Source organism: Phocoena sinus, chromosome 20, assembly GCF_008692025.1.
Source record: "Phocoena sinus isolate mPhoSin1 chromosome 20, mPhoSin1.pri, whole genome shotgun sequence".
NCBI lineage: Eukaryota > Metazoa > Chordata > Mammalia > Artiodactyla > Phocoenidae > Phocoena > Phocoena sinus.
Window position 1 is genome coordinate 32,123,701 of NC_045782.1, and position 21,520 is coordinate 32,145,220.

At 41.9% G+C, this 21,520-nt stretch overlaps 1 protein-coding gene across 6 annotated transcripts in view; it reads left to right on the forward strand.

The window, feature by feature from the left end:
• AATF (apoptosis antagonizing transcription factor) overlaps positions 1-21,520 on the forward strand; it is a 119,105-nt gene that overhangs the window by 44,978 nt on the left and 52,607 nt on the right. For 5 of the 6 annotated variants that reach the window (XM_032617797.1, XM_032617801.1, XM_032617798.1 and 2 more), the window contains exon 9: positions 19,413-19,480. The exons of the other annotated variant lie outside the window; for it this stretch is intronic. In XM_032617797.1, the coding sequence (XP_032473688.1) occupies positions 19,413-19,480 (68 nt within the window). The remainder of the gene's footprint in view (positions 1-19,412; positions 19,481-21,520) is intronic. 6 annotated transcript variants of the gene reach the window in all.

Consider the following 21,520-nt stretch of genomic DNA (forward strand, 5'->3'; position numbering starts at 1 on the left):
CAATGGGCCTGTGAGTTTTCATTTGTGTTTTTTTATGTGGTCATAGGGAAGAGCTGGGTGGTGAATATAATACATCTGCCTTTTTTTTTTTTTTTTTGAAACCATACTTGAAGCCAGACTCTTTGGGTCCATGTTTTGTAAGGAAGAGATTATAGCCACATTGAATTTTAATGTTTCATTGTAAGGGTTTAAAGGCTTACTTGGTTAATTCAGGTGTCACAAGGCTTTGTAAATGCCCTCACCATTGAGAATGGTATTCAGGGTCAGAACACCCAACACGTACACACTTTCTTTGTTTCACAGTGGGCCTTAAGTTACTACAACTTAAAAAATATGTCTGCATTATTTAATAAAGGTACATGTATATGTGTATGTGTGTGTAAGCATATACATAGAGAGAGGGGGGCACTGAGGAGTATCAGATGTTGTAAGTAATCATACCGCTTTTGAGCTGAAAAGAACCACACAAGAACCTGAGTCCCTGAGACGTTAAGTAACTTCCTGCAAGTCATATAGTAAATGGCAGCACTAGTACTTGACCTCAAGACTGCTTAGGCCAAGTCCTATTCTTCACATAACTTTATTTCTTAAACATTGCATTTGTGAGCCATAAAAAGACTTCACTATAGTATTACAGTTTTTAGTTCGTAAATAACTAAGCTTCATTTTCTTAGAACCAGAAGAAATATTATGTGTTAGAAAGTAATTTTTTTCCCTTTGAAGGCAAATGATTTATTGAACTCCTGGTTTCTTAACAATTCTAATGAAAAAATTAGCCTTCTAGTTGTGTTACTGGTTTGTTTGGAAACTGGAGTTGCCGAAAGCCCAAAGTGTGCCCAGTGGTGATGGTTTCAGGAGGGAAACTTCACTGGCTGCAAACATTGCCAAGTCTCACCCCCTGATGGAATCAGTTTGCATCTGGCTTAGCTCTTGTCAGAGCTCATCCCTGAAGATGATTTCACAAAATATGAAGGTTGCAAGTGACCATGAAGGATGAGCCATTCAGAAATGTTTTCAGTATCTATTTTTCATTTTCACGATCCCATTTGCTACTTTTTTAACATTAAGTGCTTGCTTTTTTTTTTTTTTTTTTGCGCGATATGCGGGCCTCTCACTGTTGTGGCCTCTTCTGTTGCGGAGCACAGGCTCCAGATGCGCAGGCTCAGCGGCCATGGCTCACGGGCCCAGCCGCTCCGTGGCATGTGGGATCTTCCTGGACCAGGGCACGAACCCGTGTCCCCTGCATCGGCAGGCAGACTCTCAACCACTGTGCCACCAGGGAAGCCCACATTAAGTGCTTTTAAGATGTGTTGTCTATATCTCCATTTAAAGTTTTTGTTTGTTTTGATTTGCTTTTTTTAAACCATCCGTTGATTTTGACTTGATAGGCCTGAGTTCTTAAAGGATCGAGGAAGGAGTAACATTTACTGAACACTAGTTAGTACCAGCTCCTGGACTGAGTAGACAGGTACTTGACTCACGTCTTTATTTAATCCTCCCAAGATCTCCATGTTGAGATATGACTGCACTTAGCAATATGCTGTGCAGTAAAGTGACTGGTTTTATCCTTTTCATAGCCAGGACCTCAAACTAGTTTCTTGTTACCTCGTGAGGTATTTTGTTCTGAAAGGACTAATTGAGCTTAGATATTGACAGATTGATACCTGGATTTCTGAGGGTTCATTAGGATTTTGTATGTTGCTTCTAGCTCTGTTTAGTTTTGATCTGGTTTGTCCTGTCACTTTGAATTTAACCAGGAGCGTCTGGAGAAAGGCATAATAGGTTCTGTTCTTTAGATGGCCACTTTGATGGGTTAAATCTCTCCTTTCATTTGCCATCAGGACATGTCTGTAACTGACCCTGCCACACGCTGGACTTTTGTGTCCAAGACATTTGTTAATGCCATAAACAAGTAATTACTATTTCAGTGAACTATTAAAAGTCAATAATGTTAAGAAATAGAGAAGAGGCAAGCTTTCTGACAAGCTGGTTTACTTTAATTAAATTGGTGAGTGATTAATATGGACGGCTGATGTCGTGGCTTTAATAGTATGCATTTAGATCGTAGTGTGAATAAGGGATGTGTGAAGCTATTCCTATGGTTAAGGCAATACTGTGTTCTTGTTGGCATGTATCTTTCCAGTGGTTCAATTGATGGCTAAGAGTATGCCTTAAAATTTGATTTAAACCTCCTGCTTTTCATTTGTTTTTGGGAAACATCCCTTCTGTTCAGAGTAGTATTTCATTTTTAGGTTGACTTTGAAATGTTGCTGTTACTTGAGATGTGGATGATGTTTCTTAAAAATTTTGATAACATTTATTACATATAGACCTTTATGGTGACTTTAGAGAGGACGTGAATATGAAGTACACAAATTTGAAGATTGAAGTTACAGTTAAAGTTATAGGAGAGAGGGACTTCCCTGGTGGCGCAGTGTTTAAGAATCCTCCTGCCAATGCAGGGGACACAGGTTCGATCCCTGGTCCGGGAAGATCCCGCATGCCGCAGAGCAACTAAGCCTGTGCGCCACAACTACTGAGCCTGCGCGCCTAGAGCCCACGAGCCGCAACTACTGAAGGCCGCATATCTAGAGCCCGTGCTCTGCAACAAGAGAAGCCATCACAATGAGAAGCCTGTGCATCGCAACGAAGAGTAGCCCCCGCTCGCTGCAACTAGAGAAAGCCTGCGTGCAGCAACGAAGACCCAACGCAGCCAAAAAAAAAAAAAAAAAGTTACAGAAGAGAGTTAATCAGTTAGATTTCTTAAGACATAATAAAGGTGTTAAACTCCAAACCAATATCAATGTCCAATTAAACCTCAGTTTTAATAATTACAAGATTATTTTTTGACCATGTGTAAGAATTTTATTTGAGATGCATTGTTCCTGTGCTGCTGTTGTTGATCTCTCAGTGTTTAGACCCAATACAGTATCAGCATCGGCATTGGATGGCATCGGATGGCATTGGATTGCCAGCGTGGGCTCACTGTTGTGCAGGCTGCACAGAACAGGAGCCCAAAAGCCACATTTTAAATGCAAGATCGAGAAATTTCATCACACGGCAGCGTCAGGGGAAGGCACACACGACTGGCCCTGATTTCTTTCAGTTTCCTTGCTTTAAAAAACACCAGAGCCTGACTTCAGTACTACTGCTTCGTTTAGACAAAGGTAAAAAAACTTCAGAACAAAGCCTAAAATAGTTCATTTGATGGAGCCAGCTAGGAAAGAGATAAGAATTGGCTTAGAACTCTCGAAGAAACTTTTCGAACACAAGGGGTACCTTGGCAGTTTACTAGGCAAATACGTGGCCAAAATTGCCTTTTCTGTACTACTAATAAGCCCAATATCAGCTGGCTGAGTGTAAATTAAACACAGCACTCTAGCAGTATTTTAGGAGACCCAAGTAAAGAATTTAGCACTTTAGAAATGGGGAACACTACGTGTTTACTAAAGTGGACATGAAGTCTCCTTGTGAAATTATATTCCATGTATAGCTCCTTTAAAGTAAATTATAGGGACCATGACTTAGCATAGAAAGGGGAAGTTAATAAGCATCTTAAAATATGTATGTGTATTGTAGATCTAGAATAGAACCTAGTTGCTGTAAAGTTAGATAGCGTCTTTGAAAATCATCAATGCCAAACTGACTTTTTACCAACTAGGGCCTAGAGGAAGTAAGTGACTAGGATATGATCACCTCATTTAGGACATTGAAACCCATGTGCTCTTGTTCCCAGTTTGATTTTCTTTCTAGCGTATTTTGCTGCCTTTTGATCTGACACACTTAAAAATCCACTTGAGCGTTTCCTTTTCAGATTTGTATCTGTTTAGGAAATTGGAGATCCAGTGTATCTGTTTGCATTCTGACAGTTCACATGTTACCACTTTTGTGCAATTATGAACTTCATTCACTTAACAACTGCTGTACCAGATGCTAGGTTTACAAAGACTAATAAGAGAAAACCCCTGCCCAAGGAATTTATGTCATCTAACAAGAGCAAGATTCTCCTCAATTTTGTATAGTCACACAGCTCCTCTTGAAAAGTATGACTTTGGTAAAATTTAAGTGGAGAAAATAAATGGTGCAAGAGAGCAATCAGGTCCTTGATATAAAAACGTACATATAGTTGCCTAGTGTTGTCTTATCACAAATGTGCCTCAGACATTCATTAGCACACAGGTTTTTCCCTCAACAGACACCTGATCTAATTCCTAAAGTCATGTCTCAATAACCTGTAAAAGACTCTAAGAGATGCTGTTAGATATAAACTCTGGACAATAGTATAAATTCACTATTTTCCAGGCATATAGTCATTGTTAGAAGCCAGTATTGAGATGCCGGTATCCACTGAAACCTATTTCAGATTAGAAGAGCATTCAGGGGACTTCCCTGGAGGTCCAGTGGGTTAGACTCCGTGCTCCCAATGCAGGGGGCCCGGGTTCGATCCCTGGTCAGCAAACTAGATCCCGCAGTCCGCAACTAAGCAGTCCGCACACCGCAACTGAGGCCTGGCACAGCCAAAATAAATAAATAAATATTAAAAAAGAAGAAGAAGAAGAGCATTCAGGGAGACACTGCTTTGGGAAAGATCCCTGGTCTTCTCCTTACTTGCTGCAAGTAATAATAAATCCTTCCTTCTTCCCCCACCAAAAAAGGAAAAAAAAAAAAGAGCATATTCAGGTTGGTGATGGGTATTTGAGGGTTCATTTTGCTGTAGCCAACTTTTGTGTAGTTTTGAAGTTTTCTGTAATAAAAAATTAAGGAGAAGAAAAGCCTTCAGATTTCTTTCTTCCATTAATTGATTCAGCAAATATGTGAGTACCTACTGTATATTTATTGAGTAACTGTTGTTCTAGGCTGTGCAGCCTAATGCAGTAGCCGCTAGCCACGTGTAGCTACTTAAATTGTAGTTAATTAATTAAAGTAAAGTTGAAAATGCAGTTTGTCAGTCATGCTAGCCACATTTCAAGTGCTGCAGCCACATGTGCTAGTGGCTACTGTAGTGGGCAGTGCAAACACGGAGCATTCCCAGCATCACAGAAAGGTCTCTTGGAGCTCTTTTAGGGGCTGGAACAAAGCCAAGTCCTGCCCTCATGAGCATTCATTCTAGCTTAGAGACAGGATGATAGTGTGACCCTGCAGTGGAAAACGATGAAAGAAGGGGGTCTAGGGTAGGGATGGGATGGTTACTGTTTTCACATAGGGTGGTCCGGGGATAAGGTGATATTTGAGCAGAGCCGGGAGGGCAGCGAGCAACAGAACCATGTAGGTATTGGGGGGAAGAGCGTTGGGGACAAAGGGAATGGCAAGTGCCAAGTCTCTGAGACATTGCAGAGGCTAGCATGTTCCAGGAAAATTGGGGAGGCCAGTGCCACTGGGGTGAGTAGGTAAGAAAGAGTGGGATAGGAGAGGAAGTCAGAGAGGTAATGGGAGGCCAGGTCCTGAAGGACCTTGTAGGCCACTGTAAGGCGTTGGCTTTCACTGTGATTGAGATGGGAAGCCACTAGAGGGTTTTGAACAGAGGAGTGACAAGATTGGACTAATAAAGAATCACTCTGAGGACTGTGTTGAGAATAAACTCTAAGGAGGCAGGGTGGCAAACAGGAAATAGGAGACCCTCATGATAGTCTGGGTAAGGGATGGTGGTACCTGGAACTAGGATGCTTTGGAGGGACTGCTGAGAAGTGGTTGGACTCTGAATTTATGCTGAAAGTTGAACTGACAGGATTGGTTGATGGATTGTGTGTGGAGTGTGGAAAGAGGTGTCCAGGACTTTAAGGTTTTTGGTCTGAGCAATTGGATGGATGAAGTTGCTGTTTACTGAGATGGGGAAAAACAGTGAGAGAAGCTAGTTTGGAGGAGAAATCTGGAACTCAGCTTTGGTTATACTAGGTTTTTTTCCCCCCATGGACTGTGTTGTCTTTATTTTTTTTTTTGGTTTTTTTTTTTTTTTGTTTGTTTGTTTTTGTTTTTTGCCGTACGCATGGCTCTCACTGTTGTGGCCTATCCCGCTGCGGAGCACAGGCTCCGGACGCGCAGGCTCAGCGGCCATGGCTCACGGGCCCAGCCGCTCCGCGGCATGTGGGATCTTCCCGGACCGGGGCACGAACCCGTGTCCCCTGCATCGGCAGGCAGACTCTCAACCACTGCGCCACCAGGGAAGCTCCATGCATAAGTATATTAATGTGTTTGACTTCGGGTTGCTGCCCCAGGCTTCACTGGGACGTTTATGGTATATACACTGTATCACCTTCCCCCAAATCGGAAAAGTTCTGGATTCCAAGACACATCAATCCTCAAGGGATTGTGAATCTGTATGACAAAGGGACAGCGTGCAGGGGAGTCGAGGATGTTGACCAGGAGTGACTATCCTGATGGACTGTGGAATCATGTGCACCTGAGTAAGGAGAGAAGGGAGCATGTGAGGAGAGGAGGAGGCTTGCTGAAAAGGTGGCAGGATCAATGGGTTATCGATCCTGGTGGGGCTGAAGAATTATTGGAGTCTGAATCCCGGAAAGAGGTTGAGGTTTGTTTCAGCTGGGCTTTTAATCCTTAAAGGACATAATTACAGAATACAAGTTAGTACTGCCCTTTTGGTTTCTTACTTGTGAATCCTTTTTAGTAAGATCTTCTCTAGTTCTGAATGACTCCCTCTTTATTCTTTCGGTACAAACGATATACTGTATGGTGTCATTAGAGGAATCATTGCCAAAGAATGCCCAGAAATAGTCAGTGGTTGAGCTGGTGTCCCAAAGGATATATAAGCCCTCTCCTCACCTTTTTTATAGATAGAATAAATATATATATACACACACCAGGACATCTGCCTGGTGACCAAGGGACAGAATACTGGAAATGGGGGCTGTTGGAAGTTCTAAACAATAGCACTCCTGGCACATTGTTACTTTTGGTATAGATTAGGAAGAGTGGCTTAATGCAGTCACTTAGCCCTTGTACAATTCTTTCTATGTGTAGGAAAAAGAAAGGAAAAGCAAATTGGCAAAAAGAAGTTCTTTAGCAGTCGAATTGCCTAATTCTCACTCTGTCTTCACACATTAGAGCCTAATACTGATAGTGATTTACTTACACTTCTAGTTAATAATTAGACATTGAGAGACACTATATATCACACCTAATGGAACGTATGGGGTCTGTTGAGAAAGTTTTCTGTTTCGACTAATAAATTTTAACCCAAATGGCCAAGCCAAGTGAAATATCATGGCCTTTGAAATATTTTAGAACTGTGCTGAGAAAACAGTGTGACTTTATTCAGTGAATGGATTCATCATCCCTTCCAAATCACAGGCCTAATCAAATCCTTAGAGAACAAGGACAGTGAGGCGGAGTTAGGCTGACTTTTTCAGTGGTAGCCTCTAGCTGTCCATTTTCTGATTTTAGTAAGCAAAGGTGGGTTATCTGTAACTTCAGTAGTAAGGTGCACTTGGGTTTTATTCATACACCCTGATTTCCCTCCATTCTTCCCTGTGTTATTATTCTGGTAAATATTGTACTTGCCACTGCAGAAGTTGGGTGCTTTTCATCTTTGATCACAATATCTAGAACTCAACGCTTTCCTTTTAGAAATATCATTGAATAGTCACTGTGTACAAGGCCGTGCACAGAGTTCTGTGGGAGGAGAGAATTTGAGTGAGAGCGTACCCTGCTTACAAGACGCTTACAGCCAAGCAAGGGAGACGACATGAACATAGACAACCAGAGTGCTTGGCCAGGGAGTGATAAAGAATTCAGGAGAGGGAGATATTAATAACAGTCTGGGAGAATTAAAGAAGGCTGCCGGGAGGAGATGGCGTTTGATCCAGGCCCTTGCAAAAGGAGAGAGAGGGTGATCTGGAGGGTGAGGTTGAGGGGCAGGCTGAGGAGGAGGGGATTGTGGGAGCAGGGGTGGGGGTGTGGTCACAGGTCATGGAAAGGGAAGAGCAGTTAGTTGTCCTAATAGAATAAATGATAAGGGAGAGCATCGCTTTTGCCCCAATTTAGCACGGCGTAGTCTGGGAAAACTCTGCAAGTAATAGCCTACTTTGCAAGTATTGACTCACTATTTTTTGTGAATCTTCTGTGCTTTTTACATTTTCTTCCTTCCATTCTGCTTTTCCTTCATTTCATATCTTATTTGTTATCCACTGTTGACAACCAGTAGAAAGGAACATTGAATTACTGTACTTGTTCATTGTTGTTGTTAGCAGCTGTCGTGATTCGGCTCTGGAAGGTGTTGAATTTTTTTGTCCCAAATTGCATTTTGTGATTATCTGATGTTGACAGTATTTCTCTTTATTGAAATACTTAATTTTGCTAAGTGCTTTACTTTTATCATCTTTTAAAATCACAAATCAACTTTGTTGAGGTACAGTTATTATGAGGAAACTGAGTGTCACTCAGAGAGGTCATATAACTTGTCCCAAACTACGCAGCTAGTAACGGGCATAGCTGGAATTCAGAACCCAGATGTGTCAGACTCCAAAGCCCTGGCGTTTTACGGACTCATTGGCAAATGTTTACAGTTACATTGAACCATGGGGCGCACTCACTCACGGAATTGAAAGCTCATATCCGGAAGCATGAGATCTTAGAAAATGGGAGATGGAAACCTGCAACTGAGATTTGACAAACCTATTTCATAGATAAAAGATATTTAAATAGAAAACACTATACTGAAATTAATTCAGATCTTTATTATAAAGATGTCAAGACACCTTTCTTGTAGTAAAAAACCAACTTGATACTACAGGAAGGGGTCAGGGTGTGGGGGAGTGGTTAGAGGAAGCACAAAAGATCTGTTTCCTCTCTTCTCTTCCCAAGAAGAACCAAGTTTTTCCTTTGGGAAATGAGACCCAAGAGGGAGGCTAGATCTACATCATTTTAACAGTAAAATAATGAGAGGTGTTTAAGATCTTTCCATTCATTTGGATTAAATAGTTTTTTGTTTTTGTTTTTTTTAATTCAGGTACTTTTGGAATGGTTAAAAAAAAGGGTAATTCCTACCCACTTAAACCACCCAGTTCTCTAGGCCCTGTGTGAGATGTGAGAGAAGGAGAATATTGTTTCAGGAGGAGGAGGTGCTGGTAATCGGTAGTGATAAAAACAAGGAGGTTCCTCAGTTGCTTGGGTAGGTAGTGGTGCTCTGGATTAGAGGCAGGGTATTTCTTTTGTTTAAAAACAAAAGGAGTGTGTGTGTGTGTGTGTGTGTGTGTGTGTGTGTGTGTGGTAAATAAACAAAAAATTGGTATTTTCTGCCAGAAGCAATTTTTCCCCCTCTGTGTATGTATATTTATTGAGCTCCTTCTATGGCCAGTGGACAGGATAGAGTGGTGAGCACAGTCAGATACATTCTCTGCTCTCTGTGAGGTAGACAGTTGGCCAGTGGAGGACATAGACAATAGGCATGTAATCCGCTAGTAAAATGTAAATTAAGTACAGCAAGAACATCATGTGCATATGTGTATAGAGGGGTGCAGTTAAGATAGGCTTTCCTGAGGAAAAGGTGGTTGAGCTGAGATTTAGCGAATGAGGAGAGAAGGTGGGATGTAAGCCAGTTAATGGCTAGGGAAGCATGTTCCAAGCAGTTGCAGGTCCAAAAAAAGGGCTGCATGGTGGGAGCGAGCCTGGGAGCATTTCAGGTACAAAAGGAGTGCTGGTGGGACTGGAGCACCGAGGTGGAAGGTTAGGCTGGAGAGGTAGGTAAAGGGGCCTTTAGGCTGCAATAAGAATTGTATACTCTGGCGTACGTGCATTTTGAAAACATTACTCTGACTGTACGGAGCAGAACAAAATGAAGGAGGGGCAGGTGCAGATGCCAGGAGCCCACTACACTAACTCAGGTGAGAGCACGTCTGTTTCATTCTTCATTGCTTCCCCAGTGTGCTAAATGTTTATGGAGCGAATGAAGATGATAACAGCCTATACTAGGGTACAGGCAATGGAGACAGAGAAAAATGGACAGGTTCATGAATTGGTGGATCACGTATATAAGTCTCGGAGATAGATTAGATATTGAGTGTAAGGGAAAAGGAATTCCAGGGATAACTCTTAGGTCATTGAAGCCTTGAAAATAGAATAAATTCTTGGCGGGGAGCATATAGAGTGAGAAGAAAAGAAAGCTTGGGACTTCCTTGGTGGCACAGTGGTTAGGAATCCACCTGCCAATGCAGGGGACACAGGTTCAAGCCCTGGTCCGGGAGGATCACACATGCTGCGGAGCAACGGAGCCTGTGAGCCACAATTACTGAGCCTGCGTGCGACAGCTACTGAAGCCTAGCCTGTGCTTCACAACAAGAGAGGCCACCGCAATGAGAAGCCCGCGTACCACAACGAAGAGTAGGCCCTGCTCACTGCAACCAGAGAAAGCCTGCGCAGAGCAATGAAGACCCAGCACGGCCAAAAATAAATAAATAAATAAATTTTTTTGAAAAAAGAAAACTTGGAACTGAGTCCTGAGGGATGTTAGCATTTAATGTTTGGGTAGAGGAGCTGGCTGAATATGGCGTAAAATGAAGGAGGTGCCTCAAAGATGCCAAGAAAAGAGTGTTTCAGGAAGGTGAGAATGTCCAGCGTCACTTGCTGCTTCAAGAAGTCTAGAAGGGGGCTTCCCTGGTGGCGCAGTGGTTGAGAGTCCGCCTGCCGATGCAGGGGACGCGGGTTCGTGCCCCGGTCTGGGAGGATCCCGCATGCCGCGGAGCGGCTGGGCCCGTGAGCCATGGCCGCTGAGCCTGCGCGTCCGGAGCCTGTGCTCCGCAACGGGAGAGGCCACAACAGTGAGAGGCCCGCGTACCGCAAAAAAAAAAAAAAGAAGTCTAGAAGGATGAGTCATGACATGTTCATTAGACACGGGCATCTTGAGACCTGGGCCTGAGGTGTTTCAGTAGAATAATGGAGCCAGAACTGTTGGGTGGTGCAGAGTTGGTTGAGGAGTGAGTGGGCAATGTGCAAAGGGGACAGAGAAAAAAATAGTTACTTACGGACAGTGGGTCATCTTGTGGCGATTTTATACTATAGGTGTGGACAATATAGTATATGTGGATTTATCTTTTGTATGCTTCAAATATAGTATGAAAATTGCAGATGACTCCTTTTGGGTATAATTTGAAAGACTGGAGATCTGAGAACTAAAAAAAAAACGGGTAGTAAAGCAGGAGTTAGAGCAGAAATATTTCTTCACTAAGAATTCTTGTGGGAGCTAGAGAGGAAGCTGAAGGGAGAGTAAACCCAAGCCTTATGAATCCACTTTTTATATCTATCAGTAAGGGAGGGGCTGAAACACATGTAAGAGGGGTTGACTGCACTTCTTTCATGTGCTCTCTATGTATTGGGGAGGGAGTTTGAAAAATCCTGACTCGACGAGGCTAAGTAAGTTACATACAGGGCTGCCCCAACCTTTTTTCCATCTCAAGCATCTGTGGCTATGAACCATGGAAACCTGAGAGGTAGGAGTCAGTAACTGTGGGTTACAAATTCAGAAAGCCAGGGAATATGAGGCTATAAAACCAAATGCTTTAAAAATTACTTGGATTTTTGATAAGGGTGCCAAAACAATTCAATGGGGAAAAGAATAGTCTTTGAAGGGACTTCCCTGGTGGCGCAGTAGTTAAGAATCCGCCTGCCAATGCAGGGGACATGGGTTCCATCCCTGATCTGGGCAGATCCCATGTGCTGCAGAGCTGCTAAGCCCGTGCGCCACAGCTCCTGAGCCTGCGCTCTAGAGCCCATGCCCCGCAACAAGAGAAGCCACTGCAATGAGAAGCCCACGCACCACACTGAAGAGTAGCCCCCGCTCGCCGCAACTAGAGAAAGCCCATGTACAGCGACGAAGACCCAACGCAGACCAAAAAAAAAAGCACAAAAAACAATGTATTCAAATAAAAGTAAATCTATAAACAAAAATAAAGCTGTTTTAAAAAAACAAAGAATAGTCTTTGAACAAGTGGTGCATTTTGGATATCCACATGCAATAGAATGAAGTTGGACCCCAACCTCATACCACACATAAAAGTTAACTCAAACTGTATCCTAGATCTAAATATAAGAACTAAAATTATAAAGCTCTTAGAAGAAAACATGGGAGTAAATCTTCATGACCTTGGGTTAGGCAGTGGCTTCTTAGATACAATACCAAATACACCAATGACAAAAGAAAAAATTGGACCACATCAAAGTTAAAAACTTTGATGACAGTCCACAGAATGGGTGTTAATAAGGGACTGGTATCCAGAGTATATAAAGAACTCTTAAAACTCAATCATAAAAAGACAACCTAATTAAAGAATGGGCAAAGCATCTGAATAGACATTTCTCCAAAGAAGATATGCAAGTGCCCAGTAAGCACAGAATGATGATTAACTTCATTTGCCATCAGGGAAATGCAGATCAAAACCACAATGAGATAATACTTTACACCCACTAGGGTGGCTGTAATGAAAAAGACAGGTAATAGCAAGTGCTGACAAGGATGTGGAGAAGTTGGACCCCTCATATGCTGGTAGTGGGAAGGTAAAGTGATGCAGCATTTTTGGAAGACAGTCTGGCAGTTCCTCAAAATGTTAAACGTAGAGTTAACTGCAGTGACCTAGCAATTCTCCTCTTAGGTATAAACCCAAGAGAGATGGAAGCATATGTCCGTGCAAAGAGTAGTATGTGAATGTTCATAGCAGCATTATTCATAATAGCCATAAAGTGGAAGTAACCCAAATGCCCCTCAATGGTGAATGGCTAAACAAAATGTCGTATATACATACAAAGGAATATTTTTTTTTATGTACATCATACAAAAATACTCAGTATGATCAATTTTATTGCAAACATATGAAATTTTAAAGAATTTTTATTGGAGTATAGTTGATTTACAATGTTTTATTATTTTCAGGTGTACAGCAAAGTGATTCAGTCAATACATATACATCTATCCACTCTTTTTTTAGATTCTTTTCCCATATAGGCCATTACAGAGTATTGAGTAGAGTTCCCTGTGCTATACAGTTGGTCCTTATTAGTTATCTGCTTTATATATAGTAGTGCGTATGTGTCATTCCCAGTCTCCCAGTTTATCCCCCACCCCCCGCTTATCGTGACCGTAAGCTTGTTTTCTGCATCTGTGGCTCCATGCAGCGATGGACGATGCCACGGCATCCACGAAGGAATGTTTCTCAGCCATAAAAAGGAAGGAAGTACCAACATATGCTACAATGTGAATAAAGCTTGAAAATCTGTTAAGTGAAATAAGCCAGTCATAAAAGGCCATATATTATATGATCCTCTTTATATGAGATGTCCAGAATGGGCATGTCTATAAAGACAGAAGGATTAGTGGTTGCTTAGGGCTACTGGGGGTATGTGGCTGGTGGATACTGGGGATGACAGCTAGTATGGGGTTTCTTTTAGGTGGGATGAAAGTGTTCTAAAATTAAATATGATTGCACAGTTCTGAATTTACTAGGAAGTGCTGAATTATATACACTCTGAATGGGTGAATTGTATGGTAAGTGAATTATAGCTCAATAAAGTTATAAACAGTTGTTTGGCATTATCTGCAGCAAATCAAAATAAATGTTATTTGTATTATTTCTAGTATGTTTTCATGTTTTATTTTATGGAACAGAAAAATATAAGAGATTTTTTTTTTTTTTTTTTTTTGCGGTACGCGGGCCTCTCACTGCTGTGGCCTCTCCCGTTGTGGAGCACAGGCTCCGGACGCGCAGGCTCAGCGGCCATGGCTCACGGGCCCAGCCGCTCCGCGGCATGTGGGATCTTCCCAGACCGGGGCACGAACCCGTGTCCCCTGCATCGGCAGGCGGACTCTCAACCACTGCGCCACCAGGGAAGCCCCCATAAGAGATTTTTTAAAAAAAATAAGTTTATTTGTTTATTTTTTGGCTGTGTTGGGTCTTCGTTGCTGCACGTGGGCTTTCTCTAGCTGTGGCAAGCAGGGGCTACTCTTCATTGCGGTGCACGGGCTTCTCATTGTGGCGGCTTCTCTTGTTGCGGAGCACAGGCTCTAGGCGTGCAGGCTTCAGTAGTTGTGGTATACGGGCTCAGTCGTTGTGGCTCGCGGGCTCTAGAGCGCAGGCTCAGTAGTTGTGGCGCATGGGCTTAGTTGCTCCGCGGCACGTGGGATCTTCCCGGACCAGGGCTTGAACCTGTGTCCCCTGCACTGGCAGGCAGACTCTTAACCACTGCGCCACCAGGGAAGTCCTACTTGCATGGTTTTAAATAACGTGTTTATGTGACTGTTGATTTATTGATGTCCATCATTTTTCAAATCCTCTCTTGATTTCCCATTGTGGTAGTGAGGCCCTGCTCCCTCCTCACCCCCAATACTTCAGTTCTCCATTCTTCTGTTGTACTTATTGTCGCAGTTTTGTGAAAACAATTGTTTCCAATATATGATTAAATAAATGTTCACAAGTGATGTACTATGATTACATTTCCTTACAAATTTGTTTTTTCCTAGAGCGAATAATACCCACTTTTAAAAGATGTACTTAACCTATCATTTTCCCCCTTTCTCCTGGAGCGCTCGCTCCTGGAGCTCCCTGGACTCTTCCTTTCTGGAACAGGCTCTCTGGGGCTGTGCCATCTGTAGTCCTGGGACTTGCCTCCTTCTTTCCTGAGGTAGACCTGTTTTCTAACATCTCCTGTCTTCGTCCTTCTTGCCGTGTGCTCTCATTTTACTGAGGCACATCTTCCTGCGAAAGAGCATGTGGAAGGTAAATTGTTGAGTCCTTGCCTATGTGAAATGCTTTATGTAACTCTCATACTTGGTTAGTATTTTGGCTGTGTATGGAACTTGAGGTTGAAAGTTATTTTCCTCAGAATTTTGAAGGCCTTGCTCTGCTGTCCTCTGGCATCTGTCATTGCTATTGAGATGTCTAATCCCATTTAGATTTACAGTCCTTAATATTTAGGGTGACTATAATTCATTGTCAAAACTGGGACCCTTGAGGTGCTAGCCTGAAAGAATAGCAGGACAGCAGGCATTAACCAGGACTCTGGGGTAGCTGGGGCCATGTGGTCACCCTCTTTACATGTGACCTATTTTTCCTCTAACCATTTAGGATCTTCTCTTTGCTTCTGGAGTTCCACATTTCATGATGATGTATCTTACAAAAGGTCCTTTTTCCTTCATTGCACTAGGTTGCACTAGGTTGTGGTGGGTTCATTCTTGTCCTTCGATTCGGGGAAGTTTTTAAAATTATTTCATTAATAATTTTCTCCCAGCCTTTGTTAGGCAGGTGTTTGACATTCTGGATTATCCTCTAAGTTTTTTTCTTCTCTCACAAATAATCAAGGGGATATCATCTTTGGGCCTTCTTGTTTTATATCTAAGAGATTTTTGTACATTTATCTTCCAGTTATTCTATTGAAATTTTTAAACATTTCTGTTTTGCATTTAATTTCTTGTTTTACTCTTTTCTCATAGTATCCCGTTCTTGTGGAAATGTGTCTTCTCTCACTTCTGAGGTCATCCATCGTGAGTTCTTTTCTCTTTCTTTTCTTTTTCTTTCTTCTTTTTTTTTGTGTGCGTTTGTTTTGTTTGTTGTCTGCGTTGCTTTCTTGAGTCCCTTTTTTTTCTGTTTGTTTTGGTCTGTGTCTGAGGCTTTCCTCAGATGTTGGTGATCCTTAACTGTCCCTTCGTGTTTCAGAGTAAGGCATTCAAAAGTATCTCTGGAACATGGGCAGAGCTTTTTGGCTCCTTTATATATAATTTTGCTGTGAACTAATGTCTTGGTTGTCAGAACTTGGAAATCTTATTTTCCGGGGAGACGGGACGACCATGCAGTTTCTCCAGAAAAGGCTCCTCTCCTCTCCTGCCTAGGAAATTTTACACATGGTGCTAGCGTTCTGTGTAGAGGGTGGGGGAAGGAGACAGAAGGTCCTAGAGTTGAGCATCGAGTGTTTCCCTTATGCTCCATCTCAGCCTTCCGTGCCTCACATCTCTCAGTTTGGAGCTTTTGTGGCTCAGTTTTTCCAGAGAATAAAGCTTCTTTTCTCCCTGTGGGGTAGTCACTTGGTTGTGTGGGATAATGGAGAAGGCCCATGGTTCTGCCCCCTCCCCCTTCTCCACCTTTCAGGGTAACTGCCCGCCAAGAGCTCATCTCACAGGGATTCTGTGGGCCTCATTAGCTCCACCCTCACCTTTATTCCCTCTGGACATTTGGGTGATAACTTCCTTTTACTCCTTCATCTCCTGACTGTCTTTGAAAATTTTGTGAAAAGCTACTCTCATTAGCTCTCCCTTTTCTTTCTTGCGGGTTAATACATTTATTTTTTCCCCTCCACTGTCTTTTAGAGGAGTTGAGAAGGGAGAAGAGATAGACTAATGTGTTCAAACTGCCATTTTTAACTGACTCTGGTGTGCGTTTTTCCAGGCAGAGTATTATAAACGTTGATTCGATTCTGAATAGTACCGTCGGTGCCATTCCTCACATATGTTGTTATGGGTTAAATAGGTTTTTGTGGGCTGGCCTGGAAACCCAGCTACATCTGTGATTTTCCCCTGGAACTAGAGAAACAATCAGGCCTTTCTGAATTGACTCTCTGGAGGAGTTATAACAGACTGGAACAAAAATATTTCATATATCTCTCCATTTTCCAAATCACATAGAAAATTAGGACTATTGTATCATTATTGTTGAAATAAAAAGCTCCAGTAACTAACAGAAACCGGAATTTTAATGGAAAAGTTTGGTCATAAAGTTAAGCTTTGAAAATTGAACTGAGAAGCAAAGCTAAGTTCTTCAGCAGTATCCCTACAACTTCATTATTCGGCAACTTTTTTGAAAGCATTTTTCCTAATTAAATTTAAGCCCAGTGATAGAGCTGTGGGAAATAGCAATAGCCATGAGAAGCATTTGTTTACTTATTTTCTTGCTGCTTTCTTATTCTTGCCTTGCACACAACAGGGTCTTCTGAAACATTGGACTGAATAAACTAGACTCAGCCAGATAGACCAATAAAACTCTCTTCCTAACCATGAATGACTAAGAATAGCTGTGAGACACTTGGGTAGTGAAAATGCAACCCAGAATATGTAAAGTACACAGGAGAGTAAATGCTGCACCAGCTTGGTGTTGGAACTGCAGAGACCACTGCGAGTGTAACAGACCCACTGCGGTCATGCGGCTCCCGTTTCCAGCCTCCCACGTTGTGCTGGGGCAGCCTTCCCTGAGCGCTCCTTCCCAGTGGCCGTGATGGCCCCAGTCTCAAGGGATCAGAGATCATTAAGAAAACCAGGAATCGTGGCTGTTATCTCTTATGTGGCTGGAACAAGGTAAGGGCAATGAGATGTAGTGATCCCAATATTTTCCTTCTTTTTTATTTTGTTTTCTCTTCTTCTTTTTTATTAAAAGAGAAAAAGATTCTTTTTGTTAACCTCTCCCCTCCCCGCCCGCCCCCCGCCTCCCCTAACCTTGCTTTTGACAGGATGTTGACTAGGAACCAGAGCCCATTTTGGCTTAGCCTTAAGGGCAGCTGTTTACAGAGTAGCGGTGTTACATAGGGTTCCTGTGTTGTATGTCTGTGTAACACTGGATTTGGGTCTTGTATTTAGCTGCCAGAAGTGACTGTGATGAAGTAGGGGAGATAAACTGATAGATTGGCTGCCAGAAAGATGTTGGGAGTCAATCAGATAAACAGGGCAGAGAAATAGCTTGCTGCTTTCTAGTGATAATAAACCAGAGGCCTCTGGTCCCCGCATTTTTAAATGTAATTGCCATTGTAGTAATAATGTCTAAAATAAGCAAATGAGAAAACATCACAGGAGGTTTTTTATTTGCGATTGAGATATCCTTTTCCCTTTTGCAATAAAGATTCGTCCTATATGGAAATGAGTAGTTTTACAAATTTGTTGTGCTTCTTCCAGTGCCTACTTACATAAACAAATGACAATTAGAGAGTGAACTACTTTCGTAGGAATTTATCCCTCCTTCGTTATCCTCCCACAGACTTTGGCTGTTTAACTTGATGAACTATCTATGTTGCTCCCATGCCTTACCTACAAAATACTTACTTATTTTTGTGAAGAAACAAGTTTTAAAGTCAAACCTGTGTTATTGACAGGTGATAAGCAGGAAGGAGTTTATTTTAGTGTCTTCCCTTGGATTTCTCTCAGAAGATTTTTAATTAATTAATTTATTTTTGGCTGTGTTGGGTCTTCGTTGCTGTGCGCATGCTTTCTCTAGTTGCGGCGAGGGGGGGCTCCTCTTCATTGCGGTGCGCGGGCTTCTCATTGCGGTGGCTTCTCTTGTGGAGCGTGGGCTCTAGACGCGTGGGCTTCAGTAGTTGTGGCACGAGGGCTCAGTAGCTGTGGCTCGCAGGATCTAGAGCGCAGGCTCAGTAGTTGTGGCGCACAGGCTTAGCTGCTCTGAGGCATGTGGGATCTTCCCAGACCAGGGCTTGAACCCGTGTCCCCTGCATTGGCAGATGGATTCTTAACCACTGTGCCACCAGGGAAGTCCCTCTCAGAAGGTTTTTGGAATTTTAATCTCTGTTGCTGTTTCCCTGTATATAGCACTTGTGTAGGAGAGATGATATCTAGTTTTATTATTGTAATTTAAAATTCTCCTTCTTTAGTGTTTAACTTTTAAATCCATTACTTCTTCTCACGTGGGACTTTAAGATCCAATGCAGATTATTCAGTCTGTGTGTAAGATACAGATTTAGGCTTTGATTGCATGCGGTGGGATACCCAGTATTAAGAAGAGAGTAGGAGAGTGATTTAGAGTTCCCATGGAGTTCATTGTGGGGCTGAGAGACTGGCTGTCTGTGTTGTTTCCAATATGCACATATGACTTTCTTTAGGTTCCTTATTAAAGTTGTTGTGGCTGTGAATGTGTTGGTGTCATATATGGTTAAGTTATTTATTAGTAAACATGCTAGGGTACCAGCTGTGGAAAGCAAGAGAGTGAAGTCCACACTTTTAGTTATATCTAATAAAGGCTTTTTGCCTAAGGAAGACCTTCCTGACTGCCAGAGGTTATAGGTCAGAAGTTAACCATGTACCATTATCCTATTGGTGAGAAGCTGATGCGTGTTCCTCTTTGCCACCCAGCCCTTCCCACCTGACCTTTTATAGATTCTCCACTGATATCGATGAGGTGGACAAAACTAATCATAAAAACAATGAAGGGAATGTTGCATACTCATTGATCCATTTGAAATGAACTGCAGTACAATAAGTCTTTCAAATGGACTTTGTTCTCAGCTATTGCTTATAGCTCTTTTTAAAGATATATAAATATGAAAGGGTTAATGGGAATTCAGTCATGCTCTTGCCACTGAGTTGTCCCTTATTGATTGTAGTTTAGAGCTGTCACTATGCCATTCAGAATTCCTCCTGTGCCCTTTTAAAGTCAGTTGGTGCTGGGAGATGATAAATAAATCACTTGCTTTCCTTTTTCCCCTAGCTCCTTCGAGAACTCATAGAACGGAAGACGAGCTCCTTGGATCCCAATGATCAGGTGGCCATGGGAAGGTAATTTAGATATGGCTTTCTATTCATGCAAGTAGCCTGTATAATAGTTTCTCCCTCTGAGTCTCCTTAATTCAGCCTCCAAGGCAACGATTGGTCCTAAAATTATAAAAGTTGAGAGTTCCCTGGTGGCCTAGTGGTTAGGATTCCGGGCTCTCACCGCTGTGGACCGGGTTCGGTCCCTGGTCAGGGAACTGAGATCCCACAAGTCATGCCGCACAGCCAAATTAAAAAAAAAAGTTAAGCAAGATAACAAGAACTAGACAGACAGAGTGATGGAACTTGTTTACCCTACCTACATTGCCTTAAGTGCAGTTTGAATAAGAGATTATAAAATGCCTATAGGTGTTTATTTTAGGGTTTGTTTCACAAAGTCCTTCTTAATCTCTTTGCTCTCTGGACTGGGCTGTGATTTTATCTGTATGAATCTCTGACCAGTGGGTAAAAAGCATCCACCCAGATGCATGCTCTCAGCTGTCAGGACGTGGCACTGTGCACAACAGGTTCCTTGCTCTGGGAGAGTGTGCCCTAATTTAGACCTCCACCCCTTCAGTGAAAGCTGTGGCACAATTAGAAATGGAACGTGGCGGCATTACCCAGATGTCAGGGTAGAATGGAAAGTAGTGAAGGAAGGCCCTTGTGTATGCTTCATCCTGTGGCTGGAAAATAAAAAGGACGTTGAGAGTGCTACCTAATGAATAGTGTACATTTAAATAGCCATGAGCCATAATTTGCAAAAGCATGAAAGGAAACAAAAGCTGCAAGTATCAGAATGGGATTCTGGGGCAGAGCAGCATTTTGAGATCACAATGAAAAATTTGTGTTGATGAAATAATTTTATGTGAGTAAAACATATGAATTTTAGGGTAGGATGTTGATATTTTGTATATCTCTGGAATGCTATAGAGAGCTGTTCACCATAAATTTAATGTGATAGAGCAAATTGCATTTAAGTGATGATTATATTGTGCATTTATCTGACTTTACAATAAAATAGATTATGGTAATTAAGATTATATTAAGATTACAGTAATTGGATTTCCCTGGATTTTTTTTTTTTGATGTTAAATTTTCATTGTGTAAATCAGGTAAGATGAGTAACTGCTGCTGTTTTTCCTTTTTTCCCCCCACATTTGTTCATACGAGCAATATATGAAGATTTTCTTAGCCCAGTATCTTTTATTTGAAAAATTAATTTCTTTTAATCTAAAACGGCTGCAGACTACCAAATGCAAAATAGCTAGCTAGTGGGAAGCGGCTGCATAGCACAGGGAGATCAACTCGGTGCTTTGTGATCACCCAGAGGGGTGGGATAGGGAGGGTGGGAGGGAGACTCAAGAGGGGGGGATATGGGGATATATGTATACATATAGCTGATTCACTTTGTTATACAGCAGAAACTAACACAACATTCATTGTAAAGCAATTATACTCCAATAAAGATGTTAAAAAATAAAAGTAAAATAAAATGACTGCAGAATATATGAATCTTGTTTGGATCCTGATTCAAGCAAACTAACTGTAAAGTTGAGACGACCTCGGAAATTTAGAGTGAATATTTGATAGTAAAGAATTATTGTCAACTTTTTTTAGGTGTGACAGTGGTATTGAGATTATATTGGGGCTCTTGGTATTGAGATTATATTGCGGGGGAAAAAAGCCCTTACCTTTGAACAACACATTCTGAAATATTATAGCTGAAATGAAAATTAAATAAATAAAATGACTGTAAAACTAGTATCAGTAGTGGATAATTCTTAACACTTAGCAAAAAGTGGAAAGCACAAGAAAAAGCAGTTGGGCATTAACAATGGGAAAATTAGATTTAAAGAATTCACGTGCTCAAACCAAACAGCAGCTGCAATATTAGTCATAGAACAGGCCGCGCAGCTAAAACAGTAAAAGCAAACCCAAGCAGCTATACTCAGTTTGATGGGTTTTCCTGCAGACTGGTAGATTTAGTGCTTGTCACAGTAACTCCAAATACTAAGGAGCATTGTTAACCAAATTTGCTGTAGAATTTCCCAGCTGCCATTTGTTTTT